The following is a 14,904-nucleotide window of genomic DNA, read 5'->3' as shown; positions in this document are numbered from 1 at the left end:
AGACGCTTAACGACTGAGCCACCCAGGCACCCCCACAATAATTTTTTAAAAAGATTTTTATTTAAGAAAGAGAGAGAGTGCACGCGTGCACATGAACGGGGGGAAGAGGAGGTGGAGAGGGGCAGAAGCAAGCTCCCCGCTGAGCAGGAAGGCCGATGGGGGCTCGATCCTAGGACCCTGAGATCATGACCTGAGTTGAAGGCAGATGCTTAACTGACTGAGCCACCCAGGTGCCTCTCACAAAAGCAATTTTTATCATTCACTTTCCAGGCACATAATGAAGGAGAAAAAGATCAAATAATCTTTCTTTTGAAAGTTAGAACTCTTCTGGGTTTAAAATAAAAGCTTTAGTCATACAGTTCTAGGAAAAGGAAATGCGAACATCAGGAAAGAAAATTTCTTATTAAAAAAAAAAGAGGTATAGGGCGCCTGGGTGGCTCAGGTGTTAAGCATCTGCCTTCGGCTCAGGTCATGATCCCAGGGACCTGGGATCGAGCCCCACGTCGGGCTCCCTGCTCAGCGGGAAGCCTGCTTCTCCCTCTCCCACTCCCCCTGCTTGTGTTCCCTCTCTGTCTCTATCAAATAAATAAATAAAATCTTAAAAAAAAAAAAAAAGAGGTATAGTATGTATTATTCCAAGGTTTCTGGGAATAATCATAAATTAAATATTAGAGATGTATATATGAAATTTCAAAATTATGTTTTTTAGACCAAATAACCACCTCATCTTATACACAGGTTTAAGAGTAGGTTGCATTTAAGCACACAAAAGGAAACTTTACAATGCTTCTTGACAAAGGAATACTGGAAGATGTGTGCTTTAAGTAATCAAACCCTATTATAATAACCAATAAATTTACGAGCAATACAAAGTTACCTTGGAACCCATATAATAATTACATTTAATTTACTGAAGAAAAAGTTATGTCTTACTTCTGTGTCCTCAGTGAACATAATTTTGTTCTCTAACACTAAACTTCGGAAGAGCTTCTCTCAAGCAGCACAACATATGTGCATGTAAGTGTATATATGTATATTTATGTGGCCATGCTTATCCGGGTGAAGTACATATCAGTACTTCACTCCAGTTTATGGCTAAATAGTATTCCATTGTATAGGTACCACATTTCATTTATCCACTTAACAGCTAATGAACACTTGGACTGTTCCTACTTTTTGGCTATTATGAACAATGTTACTACGAACAATCATGTACAAGTTTTTGTGTACATATATCATTCAATTCTCTGGTGTATATAAATAAGAGTGAATCTGCTGGGTCAAAAGGTAACTATGTTTTGAGGTATTCTGTTAGTTTCTGAAGAATCAACAAACATGGTTTTGTTAACTAATCTACAACTTACTGTCTCAGGATGTAGAATTAAAAATCAAGAATCAATCTCTTACTTGGAAGTAGAGTTTGCTTTAATATAGCAATTAATATACTTATGGGGTCTATTTTTCTAAATCACTTATGGCTCTGCCTTTATTGCTTGAAAACTGTTCACCTCTAAAAGTTCTTCAAATAATTTTTCCTTGACAATAAAAGTATTGTTTGGATTTTAAAAACTATCTAATTAGAATTTTTTTACACTCACTAAAGCTTACTACAAAAACTGAATCTTGGTACATATGTACTGCGTCCAGAGGAAAAAAGTTAAATTACAAACAGGCAATATTATATTTGGTTTCTTGAATTTAAATATGTTTGTACTCTGAGAAGCTTACCTTAACTCCTGCACTTCCATTAGGCATCTTCTGCAGTTCATAAGGAAGCCTGATCCTCTCGGTTTGCACAATGGGATCATCAAATGATCGCCCGTGAAGCTTTTTGAAGCCATGAATTGTATTTCTTACATTCGTGACTATCTGTTGGCAGTAAACACTTTTATTTATCAATATTTAATGAATGCAAAATAAACACTATGTTAATGCTTAATACCACCAAGTCTCTTTATCCTACACATTTAAATTTAGAATTAGACACAATCATTTGTCTGGCTTCCAGCTGACAGTAAAATTATACAATAAGAATGTATGCATCATATCTATTGCCCCCCAAATTCTCTTCCTATCCTAAGAATGTAGACTCAAAATTAATGTTTTCAAAAAAGAAAGAACAAAAATGTAAAACTTTTCAAGTAATACAGTGAAAATCTATCTATAACTTATCTCTTTGTTTTTCCTCAACCTTTTGCTTTAGTGAATTAGGTTTAAGTTCTCTTCCTTCCACATTCATTACTGTGTTTTTACTGAAACACTTTTCCATATTGCGCCCCCCTTTTTTTCCTCTTAATATCTAGTTCTTTGGGAAACTTCTCATGCAGCAAGAATGCAATTCCTCACTGTAGAGAAGTGCTCCTAGGCTAGTAAATTTAAACTCCTTCTGTGTAGCATGATGCAAAAATTAAAGTGTCTTAATTTGCAAATGGCTTGTATTTTAGCAAAGTAATTTTTTCTTTAACTAGAACATGTAGTTCACACTATAGAATAATACTGAGATCCAGTTGCTGCCCTCTTAGTTAAAGCCAAATAGATCTTGCTCTTCAATTACGAGATGAAAGCTACTGGGATGCTGAATTACCACAGTGGTCTCTTTAAGAGGAGTAATTTTAGTTTGCTTTCTTTAGAGACTCTGTTATCTATGATATGCTTAGAAGATCACACAGAATATGAGATGTAAACTTTAGTGAAGAAGTCATTTTGGCACAAACACATTTGTTTATGTACAATATGAAAGTGTAGGAGATCTCTCACATTTTCATATATAGGCCAATGAGAAGACAACCTTGATAAAGTCTTAAGCAAAAATTCCTAGATAAATGAGTCAATTATCCTTATAAAGTCAGGAGGGAAAAAAGCCCCATTAAACAAAGTTATTTTATGAGGAAAAGAAGACTCAGGTACACATTAAAATGTAAGAAGTAATTGTTAAGGGCTTTTGGTTCAGGGAAATAAAGTCTGAGGAAAATGAACTTCTAACAAAGAATGTTAAAAGTAAACGTTCTACTTATAAGCACTTCAGAAGCCTAGAAATATGAATACTTAAACAGATTCCATGTAAAGTAGCTACACTGGGTTACTGTGGAAATTAGTTCTTCCATCTTTCCCACCTTCTTTTACAAAGACATTGCTTACTTGTTGAAGTGTATATTCTAGATAGGATACCTCTTAGAAAAGTGACCATACAGGGGAAAAAGTGGTGTCATATGGTAGCAACACCCTAACTTCAAAACTAAAAAGACTTAAAAAAAAATAAAATATAAGAAATATTTTGCAACCCCCAAAGCAAAATATATCTATTAAAATACAAAGATACTCGGGTCTGTCAAATTTCCTTCTCTTTTCTCACTCTTAACTATGTAAAGTGGGAGCTTAGTTACCAAGATTCCATTAAATTCTTCCTGTAAGTCAAAACATCTACATTAACAATTTACCTGGCTCTTAGCTGCATTTCCAATGGCTCGAGTTCTTGATCCCAAAGATATACAGGCCCTAAACAAGCGAAAAACACAAAGTTTGTTCCCATGGTATGTTTAAATTGATATGCCATCATTCTGCCTCTCCTTATGAAAAAAATGAGTTAAATGGATTAACATAATCAGGTATATTCTAAAAATAGGTTAATGGACATCAGAACTTTCCATATTTTGGTTTCATAAGTAATGGAATAGTGGTCAGAATGTTAGAATTCTTAGAATAAATGTTGCTAATAGCTGGCAATGCTCTGTTTTTCAAATTCTATTGGTCTATGACCTCCTAAAAAAACTAACTGTGTTCAGTAAGGCCAGGTTGCATGGATCTAAATCCAGGTTCTGTAATCCTGTAGAAATTACTTAACCATTATTTGTCTCAGTTTCCCATCTGGAAGATAGTGCTGATAATAGTACCTACTCACAGGTTTGTGTGAGGATTAAATGAGTGAATATGGGTAAATGCTTTGAACACTATGATTGCTCTTTTTTTAAATTTCTGCATTTAGATGTAATTCTGCTTATAAAAGCAAGTGTGGAGCAACATTTTCATCAAAATATCATTTCATGTTATAATTTAAGAAAGTGTTTCCATGATTTTAGTTGTAACTACAGGTACCATTCATATCAACCACTAACTATGAGCACTGTGTGTATACTAGCTACAATCACTGTTGTTGGAGAATTTATAGTCTACAGAAAAAAATCAACATACGGGACTATGACCATACGGATTATGAATACTAGTGAAAAAGAATAATCACTTCTATATAAGGCTTAGGAAAAGCAAGCGGAAGAGGTGATTTCTGAATTAAGATCTGAAAGAAGAGAAAAAAAATTTAATACACATCTGTTTTGTTCAAAAGGACATTGCCAGTATGTAGGGATATATCTATTCTCAATATGATAACCATAGTGATCCTCTTCAAGACTAAGGTCATGAAACTCCCCCTCCAATGGTGTCTTGTCTCACAAAGCAAAAGCTTAAGTCTCCCCAACAGCCAATAAAACCCTTCGTGGTCTGGTCCTTGGCTGCTCTACCCTGTAACTTCAATCTAGGCACACTGGTCTCCTTGCTATTTCTAGAATAATGCAAGCACACTTCTTACTCAGGGCCTTTGTACATGCTATTCTCTATCTCTGGAACACTACTAAATATATCCATCCACATGGCTTACACACCTCTCTCATTTTTTTTTCATGTCTGCTCAAATGTCAGTTTATCATCAACACCTTTTCTATCTTATATAAACATTTTCTGCTCCTTCCCAACATATACATCTCCTACTGTTTACCTAATTTCATTCTCCTGCATAATGTATCACCATCTGATACAATTTATTTACTGACTGTATCTCCACACCAGGGCATGAACTCCATGAGGGCAGATAACGTGTGCTCCATTCCCTTGATCTGCACTACCCAATCTGGTAGCCACTAGCCACACGTGGCTAATAAAATTTAGCCAAAATAAAAAATTCAGTTCCTCAGAATTATTCACATTTTAAGTGCTCAACAGCCAACTTTCAAGGGCTTAACAGCCGTATGTGGCCAGTGAGTATACAGAGAACAGAATATACACAGAACAGGGGTGCCTAGGTGGCTCAGTCCCTGTTAAGTGTCTGCTTTCGGCTCAGGTCATGATCCCAGGGTCCTGGGATCGAGCCCACACTGGGCTCCCTGCTCAGTGGGAGGGCTGCTTCTCCCTCTCCCACTCCCCCTGCTTGTGTTCCCTCTCTCGCTGCCTCTGTCAAATAAATAAATAAAATTAAAAATATATATATATATACACACAGAACAGAAGAGATAATACATAGAACAGAAGAGATATACAGAATAGAAAGTTCTACTGGACAGTACTGGCCTAGATCATTATCTGGTAATACAGTAAAGGTACTTATTGAATGAATAGAAAGATGGCTCCTAAGGGTAATGCTTATTTGGAGAGTAGGAAGAATACAACTTGGCTAATTTCATTTGACATTTTGATAGTATTGGGGTCAGATTATACAGGGCCTCAAATGACAGGTTATAAATTTAACATTTATTTCAGTAGGTAAAGGGAACTTATTAAAGGCTTTTGGATAAAGAAGAGAACATTTCATGCTTATATAGAAGATGAACTGAAGAGGAAAGATCCCAGAACAATGCCCCCCCCCGCCTTTTTTTAGTAGGCTCCATACCCAACGTGGAGCCCAACATGGGGTCTGAACTCAAAACCTGAAGATCAAGACCTGAGCTGAGATCAAGAGTCTGACGCTTAACTGACTGAGCCAACCCAGGTGCCTCCCCCAGCCCTCCCCCGCTGTCCCCAGAACAGTGCTTTTTAAGGGTTGAACAAGACACTTTTATACTGGGGGCCACAGCATTTTCAGGAAGGGCAAGCAGTTAAATTCATTTAGTTAACAGATTTTGGTTGAGTAATTTATGTCTGGCACTCTGTTAGTTACTAGAGATACAGTGAGGGGAAAAAGACATGGTTTTGGCTCTCTTGGAACTTACAGTGCTCACACACCTGAAAGTAAACTAGGTGCTACAATAGAGAGTATACCTGATGCTAGATGAGTAGATAACAGAATTGACCTAGAGGAGGAGGATCCGGAAAGGCTCACCCGAGGAAGTGATGAGATTTTACGGAAGAGTAAATGATGATGCGGGTGGAATTAAAGGAGATTTGGCAGAGATCATTTTGACCAGTGAGAACTGATGGGAGGAAGGCTAGAAGTTTTCAGTAATCTATACCAGGATGATGGCAGCTGAGAGGGGGAGAAGGAATTAAGAGATATTTAGGAGGTAAGACTCAAAGGACTTAGTGACAGACTAGATCTTCACTGTCTAATATGGTAGCCACCAGCCATATGTGATGATCAAGCACATGAAATGTGGCTAGTATGAATTGAGATGTATTCATTTTAAGTGTGAAACATACTCCGGACTTTGAAAATTTAATATTTAAAAAGGAATATAAAATATCTCACTGATTTAAAAATAATGGAAATAAGATTTTGGATATGTTGAATTAAATCAAATACATAAAATTAATTTCACCTGTTTCTTATCTTTTTGGTGTAACTACTAGAACATTTATGCATGTTGCTAACATATTTTTACTGAACAGGGCTGGAATAGATAAGAGGAAGAGGCAAGTATCACGACTAATGTCTAGGTTTCCCATTTGCATAAGAGGGTAGAGTGGTGTCATTTAATGAGACAGAAAACACTGTAAGAGGGACAGGTTTGAGGATGGACCATCGCAGTGCTAATGTGGACATGCTGAGACTGAGGTATGTTTGAGACATCCAAGCAGATGATCTCTTCCAAGTAACTCCTTGATTCAACATAGTCCCTGCCAGAGCAGAGTATTTGCATATCTAATATGGTTATCTATGTGGATGGTTGGCATTCCATCCTAAAGTTCATCAGAGAAAATATGGATTTGCGACCTCTTAGTCTACTTTATTATAATCTGTCCTTTTCTCAACTCCATTATTTGGACACACATAAGAATACTTTTAATTTTTTAATACTAGGCTACCATCACTTCAGTACATAGATAATCTTATTCTTAGGTTGATTCTCTAGAAGTTCACTTCTCTTAGAACACGGGAGCCAAATAATATTGATTCAAGTATCAATTATTAAGTACTAGATTCTTTGAAACGTGCTGCACACATGTATCACTTCACAGAGAAAGCTAAACAGTTATCATTACTAGATATTCTCTAAAGTTAAAAGTAGACAACTTTTAAAGTTTAAACAATTTAGTGTTATAGCTTGGAAATACCCAGTTTCAATACACAGAAAACCTTCCTCACATAACTAAAAAAGTGCTTCAAACTCCTTCCTTTAATTTTCTTTCAAAAAGATTCTGGAATACAACCATTAAATGAATTCTCTCAAAACTTTTACCTGACTTTACTAACACCAAGGGAAATAAACACATTATACCATACTTTAGAGGCTGACACAAAAGTTTTTATAGAAAGGATATTCAGTTTACCCAAATGTATACTGCATAATCCATTGATATTATACTTTCTATACTTTATTTCAACTGCTCTTTAGAAATTCCATCTTATACCTAAAAACAAACAAAACAAAGGGTTTACAATGCAGCTTAAATCTATAATTTCCAATCTGATATTGCCACCACAGTGGTAATCCCAGATTCTCAGAGAATGCCACAAAATTCTAAACAAACAAAACTTCTAAATGTCCTATGTCACTTTTGGTAGAGGAGGGGCATGAAAATCAAATGTCAGGTGTTAATTTAAGAAAGCTGTATTTTGGGGCATCTGGGTGGCTCAGTCTGTTAAGCATCCTACTCTTGATTTTGGCTCAGGTCGTAATCTCAGGGTTGTGAGTTCAAGCACCATGTTGGGCTCCACCCTCAGTGGACTGTCTGCTTGAGATTCTCTCTCTCCCTCTACCTCTGACCGCCCCCCACCTCCATATGCACGCTATCTCAGAGAGATAAATCTTTAAAAAAAAAAAAAAAGCTGTATTTGTATTTTCCCTTAAAACTTAAAATTAATTTTCTTTCTGTCTTATAAAGCCTATTAAGGCCAAGCACAACCAGACTGGAGAAAACACGTACTGCCAAAGACTATGAGATTCCTCACCTAAGAGGACAGTACTCTTTTTTTTTAAAGATTTTATTTATTTTTTAGAGAGCGAGCGAGCGAGAAACAGCATGAGAGGGGAGAGGGTCAGAGGGAGAAGCAGGCTCCCCGCTGAGCCGGGAGCCCAATGTGGGACTCGATCCCAGGACCCTGGGATCATGACCTGAGCCGAAGACAGACGCTTAACCATCTGAGCCACCCAGGCGCCCGAGGTCAGTACTCTTTAAATTTGCTCACTTTGTCAGTCTCCACTAAGGATTCAAAGACTCTTTTGATTTTACCACTTTCATTTTAAAAATAACCCTATTTTAAAAATTGTCAGCTTTCCCTTGCCAGTTTCCATAAGATCACAATTACTATTTATAGCCTCTTCTGTTATCAAGTACATATTAAGAAAACAATAACTGAATGAATGATGATATGAAAGGGCCATCAATTGGTTTAAATCAGGGGGTCAACTCCTGAGATGCCAGAAGCACTCCCCCCAACGCCTCACACCCAGAGTGTCAACCAAAAATGTATCTTCATATAATTGTCAGATGTGCCCTAATGGGCAAAATTTCCAACTGAGAACCACTGCCTTATAGCACCATTTTCCAAATATTGCTCTGTGGAATGTAATTCCCTTGGAGGTTCAAATAAGTTGGGGAAAATATTCTTTCCTGGGAGTTTCAATGCCTATAAACAAATTAACGGACCTGAGAAGTTCTGCAGTAAAGAAAATATATGGTTATTATTTCTCAAGGTGACTATCTGGAAAAAAATTGCCCTAGAAGGAAGTGGGGGAGGAATATTCTCAAAAAGACTTAGGGTTGGGTTACCTGGGTCGCTCAGATGGTTAAGCCTCTGCTTTTTGGCTCAGGTCATGAACCCAGGGTCCTGGGATCGAGTCCCACATCCAGCTCCCTGCTCAGCGGAGAGCCTACTTCTCCCTCTCCCTCTACACCTCCCCCTGCTCATGCTCTATCTCTCTGTCTCAAATGAATAAATAAAAAAAAATAGACTTATGGCTGCCATTTGCTTTCTAGCTTGCTACTTAGAAAAATAAGATGACTTTTTTTTTTTTTTTAAAGATCTGAGAGAGAGAGAGAGTGTGAGCATGCATGCATGCATGCATGGAGGTGGGGGGGGCAGAGAGAGAATCCTCAAGCAGACTCCCAGCTGAGAGTGGAGTCCAACAGGGGGCTCCATCCCAGGACCCTGAGATCATGACCTGAGCCGAAATCAAGTCGGCTGCTTAACCAAATGAGCCACCCAGGTGTCCCCAAAAATAAGATTTCTTTTAGGCATATATGATTTAGTAATAACAAAAACTTTCCAGTCTTTCAGTATGGATAATGGATAAAACTTAACATATAAAAAATAAAAATTTAAGAGTTTCTAAATGCTTTTTTTTTTTTTTTTAAGATTTTATTTATTTGACAGAGAGAGACACAGCAAGAGAGGGAACACAAGCAGGGGGAGTGGGAGAGGGAGAAGCAGGCTCCTGGCTGGGCAGGGAGCCCGATGTGGGACTCAAACCTGGAACTCCAGGATCATGACCTGAGCCAAAGGCAGACGCTTAACGACTGAGCCACCCAGGCGCCCCCCCCTTTTTTTTTAAAGATTTTATTTATTTATTTGAGAGAGAGAGAATGAGAGACAGAGAGCATGAGAGGGAGGAGGGTCAGAGGGAGAAGCAGACTCCCTGCCGAGCAGGGAGCCCGATGCGGGACTCGATCCTGGGACTCCAGGATCATGACCTGAGCCAAAGGCAGACGCTTAACGACTGAGCCACCCAGGCACCCTCCATGTATAATTTTTAACTTCCCACATAACTACTAATGGCCTACTGCTGACCAGAAGCCTTACTGATAAGTTAACACATATTTTGTTATATATATTATACACTGTGTTCTTATATTAAGCTAGAGAAAAAGAAATGTTAAGAAAATTATATGAGAAAATACATTCACAGTAGTGTATTGTATTTATCAAAAAAAAAAAAAGTCCACATATAAGTGGACCTGCACAGTTCAAACCCATGTTGTTCAAGGGTCAACTGTACTTAGGTAGACATATTTAAAAAGCTGATTAGTTATATTAAATTAGATGTATTTAACTGTTAGATACATTATTTGAAAAACTGATCATCTTAAAATTTGACAGGTCAAATTTCAATAGCAATGCACTATAATTTTAAAGTTCTTTTGATTATGACTGACTAGACAAGGGGTTTGCAAATTACCATTTGCCACCTATTTTTGTAAATAAAGCTTCATCAGAACACAGTTATGCTGATTAATTTGTATTGTAGTGACCACATACGAAAGACTACCATAGCATGTTAAACACCTTAAACTCACGATAGATAGTATATAATTTGTACTTATCCTTCCTTGCCTTCTAGAAACTTTTCAGAATTTCTCACCCACAAATTCAAGGCAGTAACTAAAGATTCATTTTGTTTTATCATAGAAAATATTCATATTGAAAGATTTTATAGTCCTAGCTTTGGCCATGCTAATGTGTGAGCCATCTGCCTTTCCACTCCACTTAGCACAATTAAAAAAAAAAAAAAAGGCACTCATTGAATTTTTGTCAATAGCAAAATAATAATTTGAAACATCCACTAATAGTAGTGCATCTATCAATGGAATACTGTACATCCCATTTAAATAAACAAGGTAAATTAGGTCAAAATGGTAGAATCAACAACACAAGAAACAGGTGTTGGCAAGGATGTGGAAAGGGGAACCCTCTTGCACTGTTGGTGGGATTGCAAACTGGTGCAGCCACTCCAAAAAACAGTATGGAGGCTCCTCAAAAAGCCAAAAATAGAACTACCCTATGATCCAGCAATTGCACTACAAGATATTTACCCAAAGGATCTAGAGTATTATGCTAAGCAAAATAAGTCAGAGAAAGACATGTACCATATGATTTCACTCGTGGAATTTAAGAAACAAAACAAGCGAGCATAGGGTAAAGAAGAGAGAGGCAAACCAAGAAACAGATTCTGAACTATAGAGAACTAATGGTTACCAGAGGGGAGGTGGGTGGGGGATGGGTGAAATAGGTGATGGGGACTAAGGAATGCAGTTGTGATGAGCACTGGGTGTTGTATGGAAGGTTGAATCACTAAATTGTACACCTGAAACTAATATTACACTGTGTGTTAACTGAAATTAAAAACTTAAAAAAAATAAAAAATTTAGGGTGTCTGGGTGGCTCAGTCGTTAAGCGTCTGCCTTCGGCTCAGGTCATGATCCCAGGGTCCTGGGATAGAGCCCAGCATCGGGCTCCCTGCTCCGCAGGAAGTCTGCTTCTCCCTCTCCCACTCCCCCTGCTTGTGTTCCCTCTCTCACTGTGTCTCTCTCTGTCGAATAAATAAATACAATCTTTAAAAATAAATAAATTTAAAAATGAGGTAAATTAGCACTATACACACAAGTTTGAGATGTTCACAATACATGTTGAGAAAAAGTTGCAAAATACATACCATGTAATTCTACTTTTGTGAAAAAGCAAATAGAAAAACATCCCATTATGTATACATACACTTGCATAAAACTAAAAACATACATATTAAAGTTTACTGGGTGGTTGGGAAGGGTTGGAGATTTACTTTCTCGTTTGTATTTAAAATATTTTAAATCAAAGTTAAACATAAGCTCAGAGTAAGATACACAAAGCCAATTCATATGGTACAAAGAATATTTAAATAAAATGTAAAAGCCTCCCCTCACCTCCCCAACTCTATCACCAAGAAAAGTCCTCCTTCCCAACTATAGCTACTATTAACCTCTGGAGTCTGGCATTTCCTATGTATAAAAATGTTTATTTTTAATAACCCAAAGTGGTGATTTCTACCTGTGTGCACTGAAGAGGACTTCTCAAAGTAATGTATAAATAATATATTCCCGTATTTCCAGATTATTCATACACTGGTAAAGAAACAGGGAAAAAGGAAGACAGAAAACCAGAGAACTGAATACTAAGTCTGATCATACAGAATTTTGATAAAATACACCTAACAAAGATCTCCTGAAATACTTTCGCTTAAAAAATCAGTTTTACTTATTGTAAAATATGTTCAGAAAAATTCAAAACATTACAGACTATGTATTAAAAGCACACCCTCCATAATTCTACCCACAAGAAATAAGCAGTTTGTAGTTTACAGTCTTCCACATTGCTTTCCTCCATATACCAACCTATTTTGTGTTGGTACGCATTTTAATGAATTTTTCAAACAAAATAAGATCTTCTACATGTTCTTAAAATAACTTAAAACCATTTTAAAACAGTAGTTCTTAGAAACTAGTCAGAAACAGATGAATTTATTGATACTAGAGCAAAGATGCTTCTCAGCCAGATAATTTGTTCCTTTGACTGTTATATCCTCATTAACCTGGATATACCATCCTTATGCCAATGGATAATGGAAGGACACTGAGGTTCTGGGGGTAAAAGAGGCCTGAAACTGAATCAGTTTCATTGCTTATAAGTTCTTGGCCAAAACAGTTAAGTTTGCTTTAAGGTTATGAAAAAAGCTAGTACTATCAAACTCAAAAAATTGATGTAATATGTATAACAATAGAAGCACAATGCCTGTCACATAGCAATCATTATTATCAACAAAAGCAGCATGTTTTAGCTGATCACATGCTTTCGTCTAATATTGAATGAAGGTCCTTGGCTACAGTTTTCTTTTCCCATGTATGAAACTAATCACTTTGATATAATTAAGCCTGGGATGGAAATTCCAATCCCCACATCTATGCTTAATTGAACAATACAAACTTATCCAAAAATGTGCATACTCAGTTATTCTAAGAATTTATTTGAAAAAATTATAAGGGTCAAACATTTAGTTACAAAGATAGTTATTGCAGTATGGCTTATAAAAAAAATATAAACAACCTCACTGTCCAAAAAAGGGGTGGATTAAAGAAAGGATTATACAAACACTGAAACTAACGGTATAGAGAAGCATGTATTACATAGAGGTTACCAGACTATAAAGTATAATCTATCCTTGAAACACAGAGAAAACCATCTGGAAGTTTTATTTCTGGGTGGAGGAATTAAATTTTTACTTTCACTTTTTAATGTGCCTACATCTCTACAATGAACATGTACTCTTTGTGTGACAATTGTTTTAAATAAGAAAATGTTCTGAAATTAATTTTTTCCTCTTCAACTTATGCATGTTAATTTCCTTCTCCCTCTTCAATTTATCCATGAGAGAAGAGCAGCTAGTACAGCCCTCCAACTTTACAGAAGGGGAATCTGAAGACTAAGTTAAATTACTTGTTCTTGGTCCCTTAACTGTAGGCCAAAACTTAAGCAATTATCTTTTCCATTAAACTGCCCTTGGTTTATACACCGGACCTTCCCATGTATACATAATCAAGTATGTTAAAGAATGAAACAAATGTTAAAAAGCATAAATGCCAAAACCAACTAAATGGAACATTTCCTTCCTCTTTCCACAAGGTCCTTTTGCAATGTATTTGGAAATACCTATGTCTTACTACCTTAGTGGCAGTGAGTGGAACAGGGAAAAAAAGTTTTTGAAAGGTAGTTTATCTATATCATTAAATACTGTGGTGTATTAGAAAATTTACAGGTTCTCTAATAGTTATGCTTTTTGCAAGATATGTATTCAATAAACAAAGGTGCAGGGATCTGGTAAAGCTAGGTTTTCACTCAATAATTTAAGCTCCACAGAGTAAATATAGAGTTAAGAACAGACTACAGTCAAGTATTAGTTCAGTAACAATAAAAGATCCTGAGGTAAATAACAGTACACAGCCATGAAAAGAAGGGCAGAGTTGCTGATGCAAGCTAAGAATACTTCCACCTTAGCAATTTTCTAGTTTGGATTAGGTTCATTAAATCTAGGTATTAGTGACTCTTACACACTGATCAGAAATATCATATTAAATCTCAGCCATGCAGAATTAGCCAATGTGCCTAAGAATAGTAGCAAAGAGACTTCTAGAACATGAAAATAAGCAGCCTAATTTTTAAAGAACTCTCTGTAAGTCTGGCCAGGTTCTTTAAAGAGTCATGGCACTACTAAGACTTCTGAGCCGTAAATGTAGTATCGGTCTTACAGTTTTGGTTTCTGATCTTTTAGGATAAGGCTTTAAGGATTAGAGGAATGTCCATCCTATACCCCTCACTTTTTCTCCATGAAGCTAAGTCCCTGAAGCCAGAGACTGCCCTCATTAACCTCTATTCTGCTGAAAGAGGACAATGGAATTACTGGTTCTTTTCTGGCAGCCCGTATCTGTTGTGGCTTAAAACAAGATCTTGCAGACATAAAGTCATAAAACAGCTCACAATTACTGCTTCAGCCTCTCATTGTGCACAAAGGCTGGAAAAAGCCGTAAAAGGAAGCAAAACTTGTAACAGTACTATGAAGATTAACTGATCTATGGTCATATTTGAGAATTTAAACATGAAAAATTTCAATAGAATATAATGTATATATCTAGAAAAACGTGGTATAAAACCTTCCAGAATATTCTTTGAAAGAAACCAAAGCACAGACTGCCTCAAGTAGGCTACTCTTCAACATCTCCTCGACATATTTTTAAATTATTCATAAAATCATAGTAATTTTATCATTTAAAGGCTTAGCTTAACACTGATCTTAAAATTAATCTATATTTATATAATTATATTTTGGGTCATCTTAAAGCGTCAAATCAAGATGTTTAGCTACTTTTCCACAGAAAGTAAGACAGGAACAGTTGGTTTGTTCACAAAATTACCAGTAACAGCAGCTGACAATAAAAGCCTAGTTTTTCATAGAC

The 14,904-nt window shown here is 36.5% G+C and overlaps 1 protein-coding gene across 2 annotated transcripts in view; it reads right to left on the bottom strand.

Annotated features, from left to right (window-relative positions):
• HSPA4L (heat shock protein family A (Hsp70) member 4 like) overlaps positions 1-14,904 on the bottom strand; it is a 53,612-nt gene that overhangs the window by 36,179 nt on the left and 2,529 nt on the right. For both annotated transcript variants that reach the window (XM_045880477.3, XM_064585038.1), the window contains exons 3-4: positions 3,438-3,495; positions 1,729-1,869 (exon numbers count right to left, since the gene is read on the bottom strand). In XM_045880477.3, coding sequence (XP_045736433.1) covers positions 1,729-1,869; positions 3,438-3,495 — 199 coding nt within the window. The remainder of the gene's footprint in view (positions 1-1,728; positions 1,870-3,437; positions 3,496-14,904) is intronic.

This window comes from Mirounga angustirostris, unplaced genomic scaffold, assembly GCF_029215605.1.
Source record: "Mirounga angustirostris isolate CCGP_5_RB_7025 unplaced genomic scaffold, mMirAng1.0.hap1 SCAF_2, whole genome shotgun sequence".
Lineage (NCBI taxonomy): Eukaryota > Metazoa > Chordata > Mammalia > Carnivora > Phocidae > Mirounga > Mirounga angustirostris.
Note: the sequence above shows the minus strand (reverse complement) of the source record. Positions and strands in the feature narration are given on the sequence as shown.